The sequence below is a fragment of the Dendropsophus ebraccatus genome, chromosome 8 (genome assembly GCF_027789765.1).
Source record: "Dendropsophus ebraccatus isolate aDenEbr1 chromosome 8, aDenEbr1.pat, whole genome shotgun sequence".
Taxonomy (NCBI): domain Eukaryota; kingdom Metazoa; phylum Chordata; class Amphibia; order Anura; family Hylidae; genus Dendropsophus; species Dendropsophus ebraccatus.
The window spans coordinates 31,569,544-31,593,736 of record NC_091461.1 but is presented as its reverse complement, the minus strand read 5'-3'; the positions used below and the strand labels follow the sequence as shown (position 1 = coordinate 31,593,736).

Sequence of the window (24,193 nt, the reverse complement as noted above, 5' to 3'; positions counted from 1 at the left end):
AACTGAGCCAGTTTCACTTTACAACATGTCTGATAAATCTCCCCCTATAACTTTTTGCGGGTATGTAATTTGGGTTCAGACTGTAAAATTAGAGCCGACCTGACCCCTTATGTATTCCGGCTGTATAAGTAACTAGAGGTATACACGTCCCCTATGACTGCCGGCCTGCACACAGCCTTACGTAACTCTTCCCACCTCAAGGAGATGTCACCTGCATGCAGAGAACTCTGTCTCTCTGATTAATAAGCTTTTATAAATGATCTATAACCCGCTGGGTAATTTGGGCGTTTTGCTCCCCAGTAAAGGATGGACGGGAGACTGGGCTGTAAGTGAGTTACTGCTGGAACGGTGACACTTTGATGGATTATCCTCGAGGCATCACTAATGACTTACAAGATTGTAGATCTAAATTTAAAAGCAAATTTCTATTTGTCATCTCGGGGAAGCTCCGGAGTGTAGCAGAAAAGCCGACTTGATTTATTGTAATGGACAAGACTGTAACCCGTGTTGTTGTTCTGTTCAGGATGCCAGGCATGCGGCCGAGGAGGAAATCTACACCAAACTCAACCAAAAAATTGATGAATTTGTCCAGCTGGCGGACTACGACTGGACAATGGCCGAGCCGGATGGCAGAGCCAGCGGGTACCTAATGGATCTGATTAATTTTTTAAGAAGCACATTTCAAGTTTTTACTAACTTGCCCGTAAGTTTATAGAAGTTGCTGATGAACAAATGATGTTGAATGGCTTACTTAAAGGGGAACTATCAGCAGGGCCCCCTATTGCCCACTGGGTGCTGAAGATGAAGGTATGTCTCATACCTTTATCCTCGGCGCCGTTCCTGTGCAGTTTGTAGTGTAATCCTGTTTCCAGTAAGGCCATTTGGAGCACTGGGTGCAGGGCTACTGCCCCTGAGCCCTTCTGATATTTATCACTGGAGCAGGACGCTCGGGGTCGCGCCGGATCGGTGTTCTGGGGGCGGTAACCCCGCCTTCAGTGCTCCAAAAAGCCTTACTGGACACAAGATTAGACTGGGTTTACACTACGTTTTTGCAATCCGTTTTCAGACCGAAAAACTGCTGTAATTGTGTGCATCCGTTTTTGATGCATTTTTCCATTGACTAACATTATAAAAAAAAAAAAAGATCAAAACCCATCCGTTTTTTTTAACATACACACAAATGTAATTGACCTTATTTTGTGTATGTAAAAAAAACTGATGCGTTTTGATTTATTTTTCTTATAATGAAAGTCAATGGAAAAATAGATGCTCACAAGTACATCCGGTTTTCCATCCGTTTTTTTGCACATATAAAGAAAAAAAACGGATTGCAAAAACGTAGTGTGAACCCAGCCTAATACTACTAACTGCATGGGAAGGGTGCAGAAGATGAAGGTAGGACACTTACCCTAATCCTCAGCACCCTGTGCACAAAAGGGACATTGGAACAGGTTAGATTAGTTTAGATTAACTTTTCCTTCTACTTTTGTTATGTGATTTAAATGATGTGATAGTGTGATGCTCAATATTACTTTAATTAACCTTTTTTTAATACATTTTTGCATAAAAAAGAAAATTTTAATTTAAAATAATATAGGATAAAGAGGGATACCATTGAGTTATTCCAAACATCGTAAGCACTGATCTTCTGTGGATGTCGGCTTCTTCATGTTCTTTTAACTCTACATGTAATCCCACACAGACTGGATGATGAGAGACCAGGGATCTGTGAGGGCCATATCATCGCTTCCTGGACTACTTGTTCTGTATAACACTGAAAATAGTTCTTAAAGATACTCTGTCAGTAGGTTTATGCTGCCCTCTCTAAGGTAACATAACCTAGTAACAGAGAAGCTAAACAGAATGATCTATCCCTTACATTGTTCTGTGCAGATAATTCAGAAATATCCCCCTGAATAACAAGGACAATAACTAGTCCTCTGCATTATGTGCATGTGCTCAATAGTCCTCGTTATTCATGAGCACCAGCTTCTTCTGACCATCAGCCGAATAAATTTAGAGCCAGGCAAACACCTTCCTGATGATATTGCTTGAGGAATAAGTATCTTCCTGCATTTCTCAGCATTGACGACACCATTAATCCTTACAAAATCTCCAACAACTTAGTTTGCTGAAATTCAGACCCAAATGCATCTTCCGATTTTGAGGGAAAGTAGGCATGATGGCCCCGATTTATCAAAGGGTGCAAACTGCCCACAGAAACCAATTACAGCTCACTTGTCTTTGCAGCAGAGTTTGGCCAGTTCTTTGCCCAGCTTTAAAGGGAACCTGTCACCCCCCGTGCCGGGGTGACAGGCTCCTGGCCCCCCGCTGGAGCACCCTATACTCACCTGATCCCGCCGGGTCCCGCTTCTTGAGCCGGTCGGGTGACTGAGATATCAGCGCCCGAAGCCCGGCGTGCGCGCTCCTCAGATGAGTCCAACGCTCATAGAGAATGACAGAGCATCGGACTCACCTGTCATTCTCTATGAGTGATGGATTCATCTGAGGAGCACGCGCGCTAGGCTTCGGGCACGGATATCTCAGTCACCCGACCGGTTTAAGAAGCGGGACCCGGCGGGATCAGGTGAGTATAGGGTGCTCCAGCGGGGGGTCGGGAGCCTGTCACCCCGGCAACGGGGGTGACAGGTCCTCTTTAAGCTACCTGCGCAACGCTTTTTCAGTTAATGACCACGTTTCATCAAGCATATAATAAAAGATGATCATTATCATTTGTTTATGGTATAATTGTTTAATCATACACCTGACTATACTTCTACAAAATCCCTGACTTGTGCAAGTGTACTTAGAAGAATTGACGCTGTTTTGAAGGCAGAGCGCCATCACGCCAAATAGTAAATGGTAAAGAAAAACTATTAAAGGGATTTTGCAGCCAAAGTATACAGATAAGCTGTTTGCGCCAAACAGCTACCCCAACGATCAGCGAGTTGGATATCTCATCAGTATACTTTGGCAGGAAAACCCCTTTAACACTTCCATTATTGTTAGCATCCTACTTTGCAGCGTTTTTTCCACATCTGCCTAAAACCTTTGCATTTTTTTCTTTGTTACTTCCTGTCGAATCACCTCTGAAACTGTGATTGGGATATGATCCTGGAATATGCTTTCAGACATCATTTTTTACTTTGCCTTCACACTAAGAACATTTTGCCAGGATGGGAAGCAGAACTGTTCCTATCCTAGTAAAGTAACATCCTGCTATACACCAAGCGGGATTCCCATTCTTTACTATTTGCAGGTTATGGTGTTTTACTAAAAAATGTTATTGTTGCTATTAAACAGTACTAGGCGAGATTGAAATCACGTTTAGGCTCCACAGCACCAGCAAAAAATGGGATCCAAGACTTTCAAAGAGATTGTAGCTTTATTGTCATCCACAAGATGACAAAAGGATAGATTAAAAGGGGTATTCTGCTCAGACTAAATATTTTATATTTTGCTGCCCTTGGGTAGAACATAACAAACAGCCTTACCTTTCCGCGCTCACCTGGTATCCTCCGACATCATTTTCAGGCCCCGGCTGAACGATCCCGCCTCCACTTCCAAGACGGACTCGTCTTGGCAGTGACAGCTTACTCAGCCATTCACTGACTGAGCGGTACATCAATGCGGCCGGTGATTAGGTTACTAGTCTTTTTCAGGAGAGAAGGTGGAGTAGTTCAGCTGGGACCTGAAGATGACGTTGGAGGACACCAGGGGAGCGTGGAAAGGTAAGGCTGTATGTTACATTCTCCCCAGGGGCAGCAACATATCAAAAGTACCCCTTTAAATACTTACAGTAAGGGCCCTATTCCACCGGACGATTATCGTTCAGATTATCGTTAAATCGTTCGAATCTAAATGATAATCCTTCGGTTGAAATGCAGTTAACGATTAACGACCGAACGAGAAATCGTTGATCGCTTTATAAGACCTGGACCTATTTTTATCGTTGCTCAAACGCAAAACGTTCGCAAATCGTTCGCATTGAATAAGACATCGTTCGGTCGTTCGCAATAGATACGAACGCAATAGAGAATAAATAGCGAAGAAAGACGATCGCAATTACGATCATAAGTAACGATTATCGTTCCATGGAAATGAGTGAACGTTTTCAGGTCTTTCGCAATAGCGGTCGTTTGAGATCGTTAATCGTTAACGATTATGCAAACGATAATCGTCCCGTGGAATAGGGCCCTAAGAATGTTCTTTGTTTCCAAAATTAACCAATAACAGATCAACTTTTATATGTTTATGAGTCCTGGTAGAATTAAAGTTGAGCTGTGATTGGTTGCTTGGGACCATAAAGAGAATCCTACTGTAAAACTGTTTACAAAGTTTTAAAACTTACATCAGGGTAGCAGTTCCTAAGCCTGACATATTTCAGGCTCATGTGCACCCTTAAAGGGGTGCCTAATAGAAACATTACACAGAAGCACATAGGGGGAGATTTATGAGGCCTTCATATAGTAAATTTTTGTTTGTTGCCTATAGTATCCAATCACAGCTCAGCTTTCATTTTACCAGAACAACATAGGAAATGAAAGCTAAGCTCTAATTTGTTGCTATGGGCAAAAAAGAAAATCTTACTATAGAGCATGGGTGTCAAACTCGCGGCCTTCCAGCTGTTGCAAAACTACAATTTCCATCATGCCTGGACAGAAAGCTTTGGCCGTCCAGGCATGATGGGAATTGTAGTTTTGCAACATCTGGAGGGCTGTGAGTTTAACAAGCGTGCTATAGAGACTCTTACTATACAACAGCATGATCCATTTTCCCCATAGTGCCTTTCATATAGAGCTCTAGTGTGGCAGTTTTATGAAATAAGGTTTTTATTACTATATTAATCAGGTTGTTTAGCGCTTTGAAGCTGGTACTTTATCCCTCGGTGCACCGTTGCTGAGAGGCGACCCCAGTATTCATTAAGTGTGTGGTAGGATTGGGCGAGTGGCCATATCTGCGCACCGAAGAAGTACTGCCACTAAACTACATGGGAGCTCCATATTAAAGACACTGTGTGCCTCTGTGTAATGTTCCTGTTAGCATGCTCTAACCTGCTCATAGGGATGATGTACTGATCAAGTCTTAAACCTCAGTTTTCTGTGATGTATATTATGCTAGTATAAAATCACAGATCTATATAAAGTACATCATTAATAACATCAAACTGCAGAAATGAATGTGGCCACCATATTGGGCAGGGTCTCCACACCAGGTTTTCCTGCCTTATTTTGGCTTTTAACCCTTTTTTTTTTATTTTAGGATGGAACCCATATTGCAATTTTCATATAAAAAGTCTATACTAGAGATAAGCGCAGCTAGAGCATGCTTGAGTCTGATCGTTCGTCCTATGTATTCGTGTGCATGTAGGGGTTCATCCAAGTTCTTCAGCCGCTAATACTCAATTGCCAAACGATCTGACTCGAATTGCGCTCATCTCTTATCTTTATTTTTGATTGATGTAAGCTGAACCTCTAGCATAGAAGCAACACCAGCGCGTTTCAAACAATATGGCAACCAAACGATACTTAAATTAAGACTTCAATAGTAGAACCTAATTTTATTGGATCAGAGCTGGATCTAATTCCTTCTGAATTCCAGGTGTAGGCCTATGGGAAATCCATGCACGGTCCAAAGATCCAACATGACTGAATAGCCACGTGACTTGGTGTCAATCCATGTATTGTATTGGTGGGCTTTATCTACTGATGTTATATTGATAGCTACTGTTTATGTGATAGTGACATTTACCGTATTTTATTTATTTATTTTATTTTATGTTCCTATTAAACTATTTACTACACTTTCAGTATGTGAGACCTAAAATGTACTTCATTTACGTGTTCTCATCACAATGGTCGGAGCCATCTATGACCTGTTAATGATCATTCAGGACCTGTTCACATATGACCTCTAGATTAAGACCCAGTAAAGTGCAGCACGGTGTCTGTAATCAGAGCCAATGCAAATGGCAGCCTTCCATGGTAACATATGCGAGTGGGCGCATTCAGCCAGAACATAGCTATGAACTCCACAAACATATCTAGAACGTATGACTAGTTGGAAGACTGAATGGAAGTTTAGTTGGGGACTGTGGGTGGCAGCTCTATTAGATGTGAGCAAGTGCCCGCAGTTATCGGAGGACCGCAGTTATCTTGGACCCGGTGATTGGAAAATATTCTGATGCAAAGGAACAAACAGAATTTATGGTAGATTTTTGCAAAGCAAAGTTCAGCACTCCTAATCCAACTCTTAGACAGCACAAAACCCCACAAGTTAACGGCTCTTGGTGCTGCCATCACGAGGCCCCCGTCCTTCGTAAACTTGGCTTTATAGGTAATATACAGTATTTTTCTGGTAATAGCTGGTGCATCTGATTAGTGCGTTATTTAGACAAAAAATATTACTCTTAGCCATGTTCACCCATATACAGTTAATATAGATGAGCATGGCTAAGAGGCCTAATCTATAGACACTGATAGGCTGCAGGGTCCTCAGTAGGGGGGCAAATTATCAATGAGCCTGTGGCAGAAATCATGTGACGGCTCCTGAGCTGAGCCTGCAAACATCCCTCTGGTCACTTATCCATCATGCTCATTTACATTATGTGCCGCCCCTTATTAATTTATCTTCCTGTCAATTACTACCCATTATTCATCTATCTACCTGTCATGTGACATTTGAACACTAAGACTAATAATAAGGTTGGATAGGTAAAATACATTAGAGTTTTTTTGTTAGTTGACAGATGTTTTTAACCAGCTCATTGACATTATTAGTCCATGGGGGCTGCAGGGAAGGTCCCCAATGTCTGTCAGGACAAATTTGGATCAGGTATGATGTTATTTATGTTACTGATCCTGTTGTATCCTTCTTAAAGGGTACCTTTTAAGATTTTTTTAAACCTGCAGAGTTTTGTTATATTAACCCTTCATAATGGTAATACATCAATTCTAGTGCTCTCATTGCTGTTACTGACTAGCTCAGAGCCCCCTGCTTTGGTGTACAGCTATTTCATATTCTCTCCATTTGAGTGGATGGCCGCCATATAATGGTAAATAACGGCCATTATTTCAATATAACAGCCGTTGTTCTAAAATAACAGCAAATATTTGCCATTAAATGGCGGCCATCCACTCAATTTCAACATTGTGTGAACAGAGCCTTTCTGTGTTTTTAATCCACTCCTGGTTTTGGTTGCAATACTGACTGAAATATACATATACTGACTGAAATATACGTAGTGTGAACGCAGCCTAAGGCTGGGTTCACACACTGTATACTTCAGGCAGTATTTGGTCCTCAAGTCAGGTCCTCATAGCAACCAAAACCAGGAGTGGATTGAAAACACAGAAAGGCTCTGTTCACACAATGTTGAAATTGAGTGGATGGCCGTCATATAACGGTAAATAACTGCCATTATTTCAATATAACAGCCGTTGTTTTAAAATAACAGCAAAAATTTGCCATTAAATGACGGCCATCCACTCAATTACAACATTATGTGAACATAGCCTTTCTGTGTTTTCAATCCACTCCTGGTTTTGGTTGCTATACAGCCTCACAAATACAGCCTCAAATATACATAGTGTGAACCCAGCCTAAAACTGTATTGGGGGGGGGGGCTTATTGATGCACTGGCTTTGCATGTTACATGAGCAGAAAGCTAAAAACATTAGGAGCACAGCAATGAAAGGGTTACACTAAAAATTGAGAGAAAGAGTGAGATTATACTGCACCACGGTGGGTGCTGGTAGTTAATAAGAGACAACTGTCCAGAACTTTAAGGACCGTTAGAAATAAGATGGAAGCCTTGATTTCACCTTTCAAGAATTGCATGGATCATATTCAGCGGGCAAACAGGCTCACAGGTTGCAGGGAGACAACTCAGGCTCTTTCAAGCTCTCTCTCCCGCACATAACGCATGTTAAGGCCCAGTTCCTGTGTTCTGTCCTGATCTAGCTACTACAACAGACAAACTTAGCCTAACAACAGGCAGTGGACAGCCTGGCCAAGACTCCCGCCGAATTATGGCCAGCCTTGATTAAATCTTTTTTAATTTTCAGTTAGTAAGCTTATGCCCAAAAAGTACATGCAGGTACCCATCAGGAATAGCTTGTTCTAGGCTTTACATGTTCCCTGTTAGCACATTCTTAGTTATTAAAGTGGGTGTCCTCTGTTTGTAGTCCTCAGCTCTTGCCCACAGTGAAGATTTAGCTATCGATCAATCCAAAAAGCCAGTGTTGCCTCCTTTTTGGTTCGCTACATTTGTGCACCAATGAACCCTAAATTCCTACACCCTACATTCATGTGGACTTTTTGTTATATATATATCTGTGGACTTTTTGTTTTATCTAGATCTATCTAGCAATCTATCTCTTTCATATATCTATCTTATTCCGGAACAGATGTATTTTCCTTTGGTTTCGCTACTCCCAGTGGTTCTTAGTCTCCCCAGTCAAGTGCCTCAATCATCTTTGCGACTCCATAAACTTAGTATAATTAATACTGATCCCGTCTGACTAGTTCTAATACTAAGTAGTAATCCTTAAAGTGACGGCATGCGCCGAGCTAGGAAACATGTTTTGTACTTTGAGTTAAAGATTACAGGTCATTAGTTTAGTTTTCAGTAATCTCTACAGGTCCTGTATACGAGCAGGCACAAAAATGTATATCTATAATTAACCTCTACAAAACTACCTGAATCCATAAAGCATGGCCGCTTACAGAAGTAAATTCCTCTACTATAATCACTTATGTATTATGTGCATTGTTATTATGGCCAATGACGTCACAAGTTCTTATTGAATCCATTGGCTGAACCTTCATGAATAATAATGTGCCTCTCCCAGCCGCTCTCTACATCAGATGAGACAAGTCTAAAGTGAAAATCTAAGAAGTTGTAATACGAGAAGGACTGAACCAGTGGCAGATTTCCTACTACAGAGCCATAAATCCAACATTAGACACATTTCAACCTTCATTGTCTTTTATGCATGAAATATGGAGATTAACCTGTCAACGGGATTCAGATTTTCTCTAGTTCAGCAAAGCATAAAAATTATATTTAGAATTGAGGGAACAATTTTGCCCTTGGAATTTCAGATTGGTCTAGGTGTCTAAGGATGTATTCCCCTTAAAGGGAACCTGTCACATTAAAAATGTAGTCTAGTCTACAGGCATCATGTCATAGAGCGGGAGGAGCTGAGCAGATTCATATATAGTTATGCGGGAAAAGTTGCAGGGTAACTTGTCATTTATTTATGGAAATCTCTGCTCATTCTGGGCTAAGTAGTCAAGTGGGTGGTCCTATTCAGTGATTAGCAGCTATCTGTATAAATGTTCAAGATGTCAGTTATTGATTTGAGAGTTGTCAGTTATTGATTTGTCAACACAGATTTTCAACTTGGCAGGTTCCCTTTAGGGTGCGTTCACACCTACCGCATCCGCAGCATATTTTTCCGCGGAAATCCGCAGGTCTGGTAGTGCAGATTTCAACCTGCGAGAAATCCGCGTATGTGTGCGTTTTGCGGTTTTTCTGCAGCAAGTTTATCGCAACTGAAATGTCCGTTTAGAATGAGAGACATTTTAAACTGACATTTCAGTTGCGATAAACTTGCTGCAGAAAAAATGCAAAACGCACACATATGCGGATTTCTCGCAGGTTGAAATCTGCACTACCAGACCTGCGGATTTCCGCAGAAAAATAAGCTGCGGATGCGGTAGGTGTGAACGCACCCTTAAGGAGGTATCCCTACCTAAGAGCTTAAGAAGGTGACTGTGTATACATTGAACACAATGTCTGCACAGTATGCAGTAATCTGCTGGGTCTAATCATTTGCTCCATTTCAGTATAGGAGTAGATTAAGTGGTCGAAAGACTTTGTGGTTCAACATAAAGACCTTATATATCCAGACATTAAAGTCCAAGTCCCCAACACTTCCTGCAGTATTAATTGCATTTTTGTGTGTGTTGTGGGAAAAAATACATAGCTGTCAAGTAACCTATTGTATGTGGTTAGTCATTGTTTTTAAAAAAAAAAAAAAGTAAAAAATATATATATAAATATATATTTATATATGAAAAATTATATATATTTAAAAAAAAAACTATATATAAAATCTTTTTTTCTTTTCTTCATTATAATGCCCGGACTAATATCAGTCACTCAGTAAATACAAATGTGGTGGAGGTGACCATCTTAGTGCATCTCCTATGCAACTTTATAATTATATGATTTACCATAATGCACAAAGTCGGTCTGAATTCCTATGTAAAACTATGAGCCAAATAGCAAACTCTGCCCTGCTATTTCAATGAATTTAGGTCTGCTATATCTATAAACCCCGGCCGCCTCTGGCATAGACTAATATTGACGAATAACCTGCTCTGTTGCTTTTCTATTTCTGCTCTCCGCTTCTAACATTTCTTTGCTATTTACATTTCTTCCTTTTTGTGTTTTCATTGCTCTGCCGCTTTGCCTTCAGAATAACAGCAATGACCATGGAGCTATGTCGGTAAGTAGCTACCAGCTGTCAAATTGTACATTACTGTGTCTGCTAAACATGCAAATTGGCCTTGATAGGTCTGGTAGGCGAAAGGTAGTGAGCCCCTTATAATAAAAATAGGTAAAATAAACTGCCGTAAGTTATAGCTGTCTGTTTATCTAATTGTATAAACTTGAGATTTTGCCATTTATTATACGAGTTATCCAGCACTACAAAAACATGGCCACTTTCTTCCAGAAACAGCACCACTATTTTCTCTAGTTCAGGTGTCATTTGCAATCAAGCTCTATTCACTTCAATGGGACTGGGGTACAAAACCTGCACCCAAACTAGAGACAAGAGTGGTGCTTACTCTGAAAGAAAGAGGCCATGTTTTTGTAGCGCTGGATAACCCCTTTAAGTGTTTCCATATTTTTTGTAATTTACGATTCCCCGCGTAACACGACAGCCAGCAGTTCATGAAAGCCATTCATGAACAGCCAGCAGATCATGACCGCCATTCACGGACAGCAAGCAGATCAAGACAGCCCTTCATGGACAGCCAGCAGATCATGATAGCTATTCATGGACAGCCAGCAGATCATGATAGCCACTCATGGACAGCCAGCAGATCATGATAGCTATTCATGGACAGCCAGCAGATCATGATAGCCACTCATGGACAGCCAGCAGATCATGATAGCTATTCATGGACAGCCAGCAGATCATGATAGCCACTCATGGACAGCTAGCAGATCATGACAACCCTTCACGGCCAGCCAGCAGATCGTGAAAAATGTAAAGGTGCCCATAGACCTGAAACTAAAGTTGGGCAACTGTGTAAGGTCTTTAGCAGCTTCCCGAATCTCCACCATGATGCTGATGGAGAGAAGAGCTGGGTGTGTTGGGATTTCATCCCCAAGCTTATTGTCTGGTCATTACCTGGCTCTCTTTTACCTGGAGCAAAGGTAAACCCTATCCCCAGTATCTAAGTACCCTGCCTCAGCAGCAATGCCATGCTAGTCTGTGCTTACATTGCACTGCAGGTATTGGAAACATTGGAGTTGGGCTAACATGGGATTTGACAGAGAAGTGTTGACCAGCTTTGGGCAAATTTCTCAAAATTTGTTTTCTGGAGGATTTAGATTCACTTAAACTGACTATCGGATTAGTTTGGGATTTTGTAGTCCATTGGGTTTCCTTCAGGAAAAGGGACTCCTGTCAAAAGTGAAGAGTCCATGCATCTTTACACCAAGCAGTAAGGCATTCACTATGCCTCGCCACTCTGTTATCATTCGTTGGGTTGGCCCCCAATGGAATACATGAGGATAAATGGCTGGGCTTAGCTCTCTTTGCCTGGTCCAGCAATGTTAACTAAGCACCAAGTCATACAGTGTATGCCTTGTCGTCCAATGCAGAGAAGGGATTTCTGCTTTTTCATAGGTCTCTCTACACCTGTTGATATTTTCCGTATTGCCCGACACAATGAGCTTTTGGGCATAAAAGCTTACAGTCCTAACTCCTGTATTTAAAATTTGGGTAACTCTGATTTTGTAGAGGAAGTCACAGCAAAACAATATCCAGTTGCTTATCTATTGGATACTTAATAGTAGGGATGGTCCGAACCTGCCGAGGTTCGGGTTCGTACGAACCCGGACTCTCGGCAGGTTCGGACCATCCCTACTTAATAGCATACATCTTTTTTGCCAATCTGGAAAATCCCTTTAAGACATCTGACTAGAGATGAGCGAACCTGGAGCATGTTGGAGTCCATCCAAACCCGATCGCTCAGCATCTGAGTAGCGGTAGCTGCTGAAGTTGGATAAAGCCCTAAGGCTATGTAGAAAACATGAATATAGTCATTGGTTGTATCCATATTTTCCAGACAACCTTAGAGCTTTATCCAACTTCAGCAGCCCCCGCTAATCAAATGCCGAACGATCGGGTTTGGATGGACTCGAGCATGCTTGAGGTTCGCTCATCTCTACATCTGACTGATCTTTGTGCAGCTTTTAATATCTCTGAATTCTGGACCCCTGTGATTACGGTGATGGTAAAGCGCACTGTAACTCAATCACAACTAACCAGTAGCATCACTGCCGAATAATAACGTGTATGTAAAGGTCCGACCACTATATAAACTGTATACAGTGCTGCATAGTGTACACTGCCTAGTATCATAGCTGACAATATCAATAGTATTGAGCTGCCCAAAAGCATTTTATAGCAATATTAGCTGTAATGTATGTGTACGCCCCTTTAAATAAGAATTGTTTTCAAGCTAGGCGCTAGGCACAAATGGCCCAGATGACAGCATAGATTTGCTGCCAGGAGATCATATCTAATATATCATGTGTCTGTTATTTGACAGTGCAAATAGGGCTCATGGGTTTCTATAGCTTACAAGACACCGCATTACTAAGTGCTAAAGCCTACCGTATGTTTATGGCGCAAATACCCTAGAGTCACTCTAATGTTACTTGTTTCTTCAAGATATGTGGTGTTGCTTTTGTTTGTTTTATAACGCTTTGCTCTTATACTTTCATAATTTATAAAATTTCTACCTTAAATTTAAAAGTTGACTTTAAAGGGGTTATTCTAAGAAAAATTTACTTTTCCCCTATCCACAGAAAAGGGGAAAAGTAAGAGATTGCAGGGGTCTGACCTCTATGGAGCTGATGGAAAGAGCCAAGTACAGTGCTCTTCCGGCATACTCGGCTCTTTCCATCGCTCCATAGGAATCAATAGAGCCACGGGTCACCTGCCATACCCCCGGCTCTATTCATAATACAGAAGTCAGGGCCCGATATGGAGATCATCAGAGAGGGAGGGGGCTTTACAGAGGTTGGAACCCTGCAGTCTCCTACTTTTTTTTCTATCCTGTGTATGGGGAAAAAGTTTATTTTCCTGGAATGTCCCTTTAAGTCCATTTTCACATTCCCGATTTTTAGGCAGATTTTTGGTGTCCCAACTACAAATTGCTTCCCTTTATTTGCAACAGGGAAATGTTTAGATTTAAATTTTGTAAAAAAAAAAAAATTGACAAATAATGAAGCCTCATTGAAATTGGGATTGAATCTGAACCTACAGCATACAAAGTAAAAATCCAAGGGTGATCCTATAGGTTTTGCTGTGGATTTATATGATTGAAAAATCTACTTACAATTATTTGATAAGCATGTCGATATCTCCCTATGTAATAGGGCCAGCAATAAGCAGGCAACTGGGGAAATGCTTGTCCAACAGCTGATCATTTAAAAAATATATATATATATTTCATTGGCGTGTAATAGGGGATGTGCGGCCAACAAATTATGTAAGCAGAGGAGGTCATAAATAGTCCAGGTCTCATTGGTATAGCCCTGACTGCACAATAGTCAAGCTTTCTGATGGGCCCTTTAAACGTATGCTGATCTACCAGATCAACGCTTGTTTACAGGATCATGTAATAATAGCCCTCTAAGATTAATTTTTTTTTTGTAGGCCTCCAAGACGTGATTTACTTTGTGTTTAAGTGTTATGTTCAGCACTAAATATGGAAATAAATCTATAGTCTAAAAGCAGTGGTCTTGAGATGGCTGCAACTCGGGCATGCTCAAGTCCGATTGTTCGGCATTTGAGTACCAGTGGTTGAAGAAATTGGATGCAAGCTAGAAAACATGGATACTGCCATAGGTTATATCCATATTTTCATGGGTTTCCTAGCACTGCATCCAACTTCTTCATCCACTAGTAATCAAGTGGCAAACAATCAGACTTGAGCATGCTTTAGTATGTAGTATGTATGTAGTATGCTGTAGTTTTGCTCATCTCTAGTGGTCTCCATCCAGTGGCCCTAGAGTTGTCATTAAAACTACAACTCCCTGTTGGCTAGAACAGGTTGGAGACCACTGCTCTAGATGTATACAGCTCCATACATCTTCCCATGTATACATTTTCAACAGAATCCACTTAAATTGAATGCTAATGTATATTTCCCATATGTATGCCACTTTTTGCCATATGGTTGGCTGGTAAACAAATGGGAAGGTACAACCATCACAGACCAGAGCTTTACTTGGACATGTCTTTAATGGCAGTAGACATTCAATCTATTCTATAGGGAACATTATATAATTTTTGCAAATCTTGTGCATATATATATATATATATATATATATATATATATATATATACGTAATATCTTCTATATTGTGCAGCCTTCCACCAGACATGAATATGGAAGCGTAGCATTTTCTCCGGGATGGGATTAATTTGCTGGGAATACAGTAAATGTCACCAGAGTAGAGAATGAATTATGAGGAATACAATGACCTTTCCCTCGCCAGGCTCGGAGTGGGGTGTTTGCTTGTGCTTCAGCTCAGGTTTAATATTATGTGCTGATGAGAATGTGATAAAGCCGCCCGTACATATTTTAAGCATGAGCAGAATGAATTACTGGCACAGGGAATCCTGTCATTACAAATCTCCACTTGCCTCTCTATGGTCTGTCTAATCTTTCCGAGCCTCACACCAGAACCTTACAGATACTCTAACCTAATTAAAAGGCTTTTTTTTTTTTTTTTTTTGTGGAGCACAACATTCTGTAGATGGGAATATGACCGCCGGGGGAACCGGGAGACTGCTGAGTCTTAAGATTTTAAGATCTTCCTCAATCTTGTTGCCATCTTGGAGAAGGGTTAAAATTTTTAAGGGACAACCTCCCCATCAGTCCTTAGATTGAGAATGTAAATCCACGTATGAGTAAGATTGAGAATTTTTTGCTACTTGCTTTTTTTTAGGGCGTAGTACCTGGACATGTTGGCTCCTCCAGAGAGGAATGACTTTTGTCCCATTGGGACACACCCTGTCTGTATGACCTATATACCATATGGACATCATAAGAGGGGAGGGAGTTGTCAGGCCATCTACATATTACATTAATAGACATTTATCCATAATACTACATTTCCCCAACTTTTTTCCATGGCTGACTGTGGTTATCACTTGCAAACATCTCTACTGTATTTGGTTACCATTTGCAAACAGTGTAAACCACCCCACCACGATAAGGTAGCCTAATGCTCGGGGCGGACCCTACACTGTACTATGGCCTCTTCATGGCGTACAATACGCCTATGCTCTGGGCATACAAGATCCGTCTTATACCTGCAAAAATGATTGCACCACCTAGGTGGGATGGGTCGAGTGCATGACCAAGTAGAAGCAGCCACTCCCCCCATCTGGAACACAGAAAAAAAGACAAATTTGGTCAGCTCTCCTAGAACACCAATCACACTAGGCAGGAGCGCGTTGCAACGCGCTCCTGCCTAGTGTGAATGGTGTTCTAGGAGAGCTGATTTCAATCAGTAAAAGTTACACATAATCTTTTTCCATACAGTATATAGATATGGACTATTTGACCTATAGATAAAACTGAAATATAACCATTATCAGTTAAAAAGACCCTCAGGTCTAGATGCCTCCAAACTAAAATTTGTGCACAGACAACATCAACTCAATACAACAAATAAGGAACAAATAGAGAAATAAGTACAGGGGAAGGAGTAGTGTGTACTACGCTGGTAGCTGTTAGCTAACCCTGCCTTTTAGGGTGACCCGCCTCCTTAACAGGGTGGACCCAGCCACGATGACGGTCCCTGTTCTCCACTTAACAAAATACATACAGACATGTGACAGATAGAACAATGATAATAAGTAATAGGATCCCCCTGAAATATCCATAAAATTGGGGAGAAGAAACAACTGCGAGCAGGATTAGCATAAAAATCCATTAGTTGCATATACATCAGGAATATAAAAGCATGCAGGTATCTATTAGGGCTGCACAGGTTCTATATAGTACTCACACTAGAGCAGTGTATTATTGGTAACAATAAAGGCCATAGCCCCAAGAGCGAGCATTTGTCTGTAAATGTTATTGTTCCTACGTTACCCCTGCTGTAAAGTCCTGTTTTGTTGACGTTCACATACAATACACAAAATACATTAAAGATTTTGAACTTTATCAATTTCATTATTGTGTGAAATTTTCCTAAAATAGTCTCCCTGTGATGTACTGTATGCAGATTCAGTGGCCTTAGGGTAACCTTTCCCTCAAAATAACATTGCCATTGTTATGTTAAAATAAAGTTTTAAGAAAGGTCCAAACTTTCAATCACAACCCTGGAAAGGTTGATACAAAAAGTCCTGCGTAGCAAAGATTCTCTGTTTTGTTTTTTGTTTGTTTTGTTTTGTTTTATTTTACTTTATCCTCATCATTTTTATATTTTATATTATATATTTTTATATAAATTATATAGACAAGATTTAAAAGATTTTATTGAAAATATTTTGGGGGTTTAGGACTTCTGTTAAGCTTATTCCTTAGTCTGAATAATTAACAAACAGAAAGGTCAGATGTTATATGTAGAGAACATTCAATTTTTTTTTATACTTTTATACCGTCAGTTCAGTTGTTTCCAAAAATTAATGGGTGGCATTTACTCCCAACGTACAGGTAAAATCATATACAGGTCCTAATGCTACCGTTCTTGCCAGTTTTTTTTATTTATTTTTTTTTATTTATTTATTTATTTTTTTTAACCTTACATTGGCCGTAGATTATATTTTAGTATAACCTGATAAATATATATATTTTTTTTTTTAAGATTTGTGTTCTGGTTCCCAGTAAGTTCTGATACCTTGTGTTTATTAAATTTAAAGAAACAGAAGTGCAATTGATATATCGATTGTAATTGTATATTGCTATATTTCTTAGAACGTTTATGTCCGCTTTCAGTGTCTTATTATTTTGGGATGCTCTTTAAGCCCCTGTGTTATTTTTCCTTAAGGGTGGGGGGTTGGTTATTTGTGTTGGCTCATTGTTTCTTTGATTGGCAGTAAGAGCCTTATTTCACAGCTTGTAGTAAAAAGCCAGTGGGTAAAGGATGACCCACCTCAAGAAGCTAAATTCAGAAGCTGTCAATCAGCAAAAAAAGTTAAAGAATAGGGCCCCTTACTGTTCTCCCCAAATGTCGCCTCCTGCTGTCCTTGATTGGCACAGTCTGGCAGGTAGGATGGATGAATCTGTCACCGGCTGGTTAATTGTGTTGCCGATTTCAGTCGGACATCGAGTCTTTGAGCAGTAAGTAGCTCAATGCAAAACAAATTAGCAGATTGTAGTCATATTTCTCATCCTATGTGCCTTGCCTTTCCTGAATGCAGTCCATAAATCATACTGACTGACACACTTGTGAATGATGAAAGACGCTTTTCAGGCCGCGAGCGTGAATCTAGAGAGCGTGGAGACCAGTAACGTGAAGGTGGCATGGAAGGATGCATATGGCTGACCTTTTGGGAATTTTCTAAAAGCTTAAGTCTCCTGACCACAATGGTTCTGGGAATGAAAGCTTTCTGGCCACTATAGAAAGGAGCGGGGATGTCAGCAGATTCCCTTTTTCCAAATTCCTTTGAAATATTAGAACCCATTCGAAGGGAGTTTCTTTCTAAACAACAACAAGAGGAACTTTTAGGAAACAGGTGTCATCCTTCATTGAATGACAGTAAAAATTAGGTCTATGTAATTGGTAACATATTATTGGCAAAGTCATTTATATATTTTATTTTTATTTTTTTTTGCCTTAATGCTATTAACTACTTTTTATAACTTATATACACTAGGTTCCAATAACAGGCTGGCCATCTATATATTAGGTCGCATAAGTTTGTATTCTATATATGCTACAATATCCGGGGTGTAGGCCAGTGTACAATAATGTATGTAGATCGCTATGTTTCTAGTCTCTTATGTAGCCTGATTTTTTTTATACCTTATTTTTACTAGATTTATGCATTTATAACATCAGTTATGATAAAATATAATATAGTCTCTACTGTATTGAGTTTTTCCGGTAAGTACCTAATATCTTGCCCTTGTGCCTACAGCTGTTAAAATAATTCCTATATTTATATAGCACCAACTTATTCCGCAGCACTTTATATAGCTTTTCATCCCTCAGATCGGTCTCTATCCCCATTAGGGCTTACAATCTGAATTCCAAATTTAAATCTGTATGTTTTTGGAGCGTTGGAGGAAATCAGAGGAAACCCGCAGAAAAATCGGAAGAACATACAAACTCCTTGCAGATAATGTCCTTGATGGGATGTGAACCCAGGATCCCAGTGCTGCAATTGTTTTATTTTATAGGGGGTCACAAGTTTTTTTTATTTTTCATCCTACTGCGTGACAAGTTATGACAGTAGACAATTCCCTTTTCAAGACCCCTTCCTTGTTGTCAAAAATGACCAAACGCAGTCATTAGTAGATAACATTGGGCTTATTAAAGTCAATGGCTCGCTGGTGATACACCAGCATACCTTTTTGTTGGAATCCCAATGTAAACCATTACTTTAAAATGCTGATGTAAATGGGTCCATACTATTACTGACTTGGTTGGTTCTGGGTTCAATAGCAGTATATAGGATTTGTTATCTGGTTTTCTACAATTAGAGACGAGCAAACCTCCAGCATATTCAGGTTGTCCGAACCCAAGTGTGTGGCATTTGATTACCGGTGGCTAAAGAAGTTGCATTCCGCCCTAAGGCTGCCTTAAAAACATGGATACACCAATAGGCTGCGTTCACACTACGTATATTTCAGTCAGTATTGTGGTCCTCATATTGCAACCAAAACCAGGAGTGGATTAAAAACACAGAAAGGATCTGTTCACACAATATTGAAATTGAGTGGATGGCCGCCATATAACAGTAAATAACGGCCATTATTTCAATATAACAGCCGTTGTTTTAAAATAACAGCAAATATTTGCCATTAAATGGCGGCCATCCACTCAATTTCAACATTGTGTGAACAGATCCTTTCTGTGTTTTTAATCCACTCCTGGTTTTGGTTGCAATACTGACTGAAATATACTGACTGAAATATACGTAGTGTGAACCCAGCCATAGGCTGTATCCATGTTTTCCAGGACTCCCTAGGACTGCATCCAACTTCTTTAGCCATTGGTAATCACATGCCACACACTTGGGTTCAGGTGAACCTGAACATGCATCTCTACTAGAGATGAGCAAACCGGGTTCGGGTTCGAGTCGATCCGAACCCGAACGTTCGGTATTTGATTAGCGGTGGCTGCTGAACTTGGATAAAGCTCTAAGGTTGTCTGGAAAACCTGGATACAGCCAATGACTATATCCATGTTTTCCACATAGCCTTAGGGCTTTATCCAAGTTCAGCAGCCACCGCTAATCAAATGCTGAAAGTTCGGGTTCGTATCGACTCGAGCATGCTCCAGGTTCGCTCATCTCTAATCTCTACCCACAATCCTTTGCTTTCTGATAACATGAATCCAGGAAAATACTGATACTTTGTGAACAGAGCCTATGTTAATATTTTCGATAAACCATGGCCTGTTTGTGAAAAGTGGAGATGTCCTTTAACCTGTAGTCTGATGAATGCTGGGACCGTGAATTATTACTCCTCCTCTCACCAAGCTGTAATGAACTTGTGTTTGGGTAGAGGTTATGGCTGCTCTTATGGGAAGGGTTCCTGAACACGTGGTGTGTCATCGTAATAATAATTGTTCACAACTCCTTTGAGTTAGAGTAGAAGCTCAGGGCCTAGATGTGATTAATAGTGCAGAGGACGGAAGGGAGCGGTGCTGAAATACCACCATCAATCACCGACATAGGAGTTGGAGTCATAGAACAATACTATTGTTCATGCATTAAAAAAGAAAATACACTATACGAGGGGGACAAGGAGAACAAAGACTTCATATGAGTTTGTAATGAGACTGATGACATTGTGAATTACAATGTATACCTCCCAGACTGCAGTATATTGGAGAAACCATTATAAGTTCATTTCACTTTGCTTAGAAATGATCACTGCAGTTGTGAATGTTTAAGGGATTGTAGGAACCATCATTGACCACGGGCTATATCTGGGGTTGAAATTCAGCTCCATTCACTTGAATACGGTTGTTCTGCAAAATCAGATGTAACCCATGTAAAAGACAGATTAAATTAATCAAATCTTAATTTAGCAGTACAGGAGTCCCTAAAGTTACAATAATCACTGGTTCCAGGACGACCATTGTGTGTTGAAAATATTGCACCTCAAGACCAGAACTGGAAAACTGGTAAGGCTGGGTTCACACTACGTTTTTAAAATCTGTTCTTTTTTTTCCATACATTTTTGTAAAAAAAAATGGACGGAAAAACGGATGCATTTCTGTGCATCCATCTTGATCCATTTTCCCATTGACTTCCATTATAAGAAAATCCTTCTTTTTAAGGTACACAAAAATAAGGTCAGCTACGTTTTTGTGTACGTTACAAAGAAAGGATGTGTTTTGACCCTTTTTTTTTTTTTTTACAATGGAAGTCAACGGAAAAACGGATGAAAAAAATCGGATTGCAAGAATGTAGTGTGAACCCAGCCTAATTGGTTAAAGCGACTCTGTACCCACAATCTGTCCCCCCCAAACTGCTTGTACCTTCGGATAGCTGCTTTTAATCCAAGATCTGTCCTGGGGTCCGTTCGGCAGGTGATGCAGTTATTGTTCTAAAAAAATACTTTTAAACTTGCAGCCCGTGCCAAACTGGCGTGGGCTAGAGTACTCATGCCCTAACATTGCACCACCCCTCCGTCCCTCCTCCCCACCCTCTTCATCATTAGGAATGCCACTGACAGGATGTGCAATGTTCAAACAGCTGTTGAATAGGAGAATACCTGCCTGGGGCATTCCTAGTGATGAGGAGGGCGGGGAGGAGGGACAGAGAGGTTGTGCCAGTTTAATGCACACACACTCTACGCCGCGGCAGTTTGGCACAGGACTGCAAGTTTAAAAGTTGTTTTTTAGGACAATTACTGCATCACCTGCCGAACGGACCCCAGGACAGATCTTGGATTAAATGCAGCTATCTGAAGATACAAGCAGTTTAGAGAGGGCAGATTGTGGGTACAGAGTCACTTTAAGAAGCCCCCAAAATGTCATCCCTAAATGAGAAAAATAAAGATTTAAAGAAAAATAAAATAAATAATAGGGATAAAGCAAGTTCTTTCATGCAACAGTCAGATAGAGGTACTGGAAACAAAACTACTTTCTATATAGAGGACCGGAGCGTTTTTAGGGTCCTGTACAGATCACACAGGGTCCTAGAAAAAATAAAATTAAGCCGCCCTCACCTAGTGCCCAAAGGAGCAACTTATCCTAGCACAGGTGAAGAGCAGCACAGAACATATAGTATCAAACTGTACAGTAAAGCAGCGCTACTAGACAGCCAACCAGTGCATGAACTTCACTAATACTGGGATATTACCTTCAAAACTTTATTGGTTGATCATGTAGTTATTCACATGTGCCGCACATACGGACTGTCTGTAGCATTGTATGTTGAGCCTGATCTCAAGTTACAATGGTTCAGAAAAGACCATTGTATGTTGAAAATATTGTAACCTGAGGCCATTGTATGTTGACTGACCACTTTCCCTTATATGAAAAAGAAACTTTTCAGCACGCATTTAGCCTGAGTGAGGGCACAGGGAAACTTTTTTTTACATCACCTGTATTGACCTAATGGACTTTTTTATGCCTTTTTAGTCGCATGAAGCTTCTTAACCTTTGAGCAGCACCTAGACCACATAGATCTTCTTAGGCCAGGTGTTCATATGGCCAGAGATCTGGTGTAGTTGTCACCCAGTGTGGTTACAGCAATTCAAATGTTGTATGGAGCATTTTGCTATCATACTGGATCAATCATAGTTTTGGCACTGTACCCCTTCACCCTTCAGAACACCAATTCCAATGGATCCAGCTTGTTGGATGTGGTGTTTCCAGCCATTGTTTCCATATGGGGGAGGGGCTCCAGGTTGCCAGGCATATGTAAACTCAGCCCTACATCTTAGGGCCCTATTTCGCGGAGCAATAATTGGCTGAATTGGCCGGTTGTAGCTCTGTGTCATAGAGACAATGAACAGCCGATGAAATGATCAGCGGCTGATCGTTTCTTTTGGCCTAGACCTAATAGCAATGTACGGCTGACTGCTGATGATTGTCTAAACTATTAATACTTTACCTGTCCATGTCCTCGGTTTTCTCCTGTGCTGTGCGCTCCACTGTGGTCCCAGCCAGTGATTGGCTGAGCAGCCTGTCAGCTCAGAAAGGCCGCTCTGAAGCTGCAGCCCGCAGTGCCGGGATGCGTACAGAGCACAGGAGAAGACCGGGAGCATGCACAGGTAAATTATTAACTTTTTGGGCAAGGGCTGCACGGATGCTAACGAGGTGAGTGCAGACCTTGCTAAATGATAATCACGCCGTGTAATAGGTCCAGTAAACGAGCGTCAATCTAGCAGATCGGTGATCGTTTACAATATTGATTGGGCTGCCATTGGCCCCGTATCTGAATCCTACTTCAGCAACAACCGATAATAAAATACCCCACTAGTTAGTCCAAACCCAAGCGCGCTCGAAGTTCGCTCGACTCTCGTGAACACTCTTAGTTGTGTATTATTGTTAAAAATGAGATTCTGTATCATAGTTACTTTCCCAAAAAGTTATTTTTTTTTCCTCCTTTCACAACTTCAAATTTTCCTCTGTCTGGGAAACAAGAAAAACAAAGTGTTTGTTAGAATTTCTCTTGACAAGCTATTTGTCAGGCTATACATTTATTTCATTATCATTGCCGAGCAAATAGGAGCCAGAGCTTATTTAATGGAGCAGTACATTAAACTAAAATGCACTAGTTGTTCCATTAAATCAAGATGACATCGCCATTAGGTATCTCAGAGAAATTACATTGTAATTAAATCAACTGTGGACCATTGATTTTCCTCTTTTTGGAGGTTTTTGTTCTCCGCATGCAACGATACTGTATTGCTGGGGGGATTGGTAGCACGTCGTCTCTCTGTACTAACCACTTTGCCTTTGCCTTGTTGCTGTCCCTACATGCCTTATGCTGGGGATCCAATGAGCTGGAGATGTGTGATTCTAGCAGGAAATCTTGATTCTCATGGTAGATTAGCTAGGCTTGTTTAACCATGGGAGCTGTGACAGCTAGTAAATTTCCAAAGAGTAACAAGGACCTGTAGAAAAATTGCATTGCCACCAGTGTTTCTCTAAGACAAATGTAGCATGCAAGCAATGTAGCTATTGTTATCATATCATATATTCTTTTGTATTACAGGCTGTGTTGGCTTCATGACTTTTTACAGGAGCCATGATGTATATATGACAGATTCATCGTACAATATATTCTGATTAGAGATGAGAGAACCTCGAGCATGCTAGAGTCCATCCAGAGACGATTGTTCGCCATTTGATTAGCGGTGGCTGCTGAAGTTGGATAAAGCTCTAAGGCTATGTGGAAAACATGGATATAGTTATTCGCTGTATCCATGTTTTGCCAGACAGCCTTAGAGCTTTATCCAAGTTCAGCAGCCACCGCTAATTAAATAGCGAACGATCGGGTTTGGATGGACTCGAGCATGCTCGTGGTTCGCTCATCTCTAATTCTGATGGATCCAACTCATTGTTATGGGTTGCTTAGGATTGTTTAAAGGCCCTTTTACATGGGCCAATAATTGCTAATGCGCTTTCCCAGGAAGGCTCATTCAGATGATAATGGGCCCATTGGGTCAGTGATCACCTGGCGACCAAGCAAACACCCTGCTTGAATTCCAGGCCAGGAAGGGATATATGGAC

The 24,193-nt window shown here is 40.7% G+C and overlaps 1 protein-coding gene across 6 annotated transcripts in view; it reads left to right on the top strand.

Annotated features, from left to right (window-relative positions):
* Positions 1 to 24,193, top strand: part of EXOC6 (exocyst complex component 6) — a 213,150-nt gene that overhangs the window by 140,388 nt on the left and 48,569 nt on the right. For 4 of the 6 annotated variants that reach the window (XM_069980107.1, XM_069980112.1, XM_069980111.1 and 1 more), the window contains 2 exons: positions 524 to 703; positions 10,488 to 10,517. In XM_069980107.1, the coding sequence (XP_069836208.1) occupies positions 524 to 703; positions 10,488 to 10,517 (210 nt within the window). The remainder of the gene's footprint in view (positions 1 to 523; positions 704 to 10,487; positions 10,518 to 24,193) is intronic. The other 2 variants (XM_069980109.1, XM_069980110.1) reach the window with 1 other exon arrangement.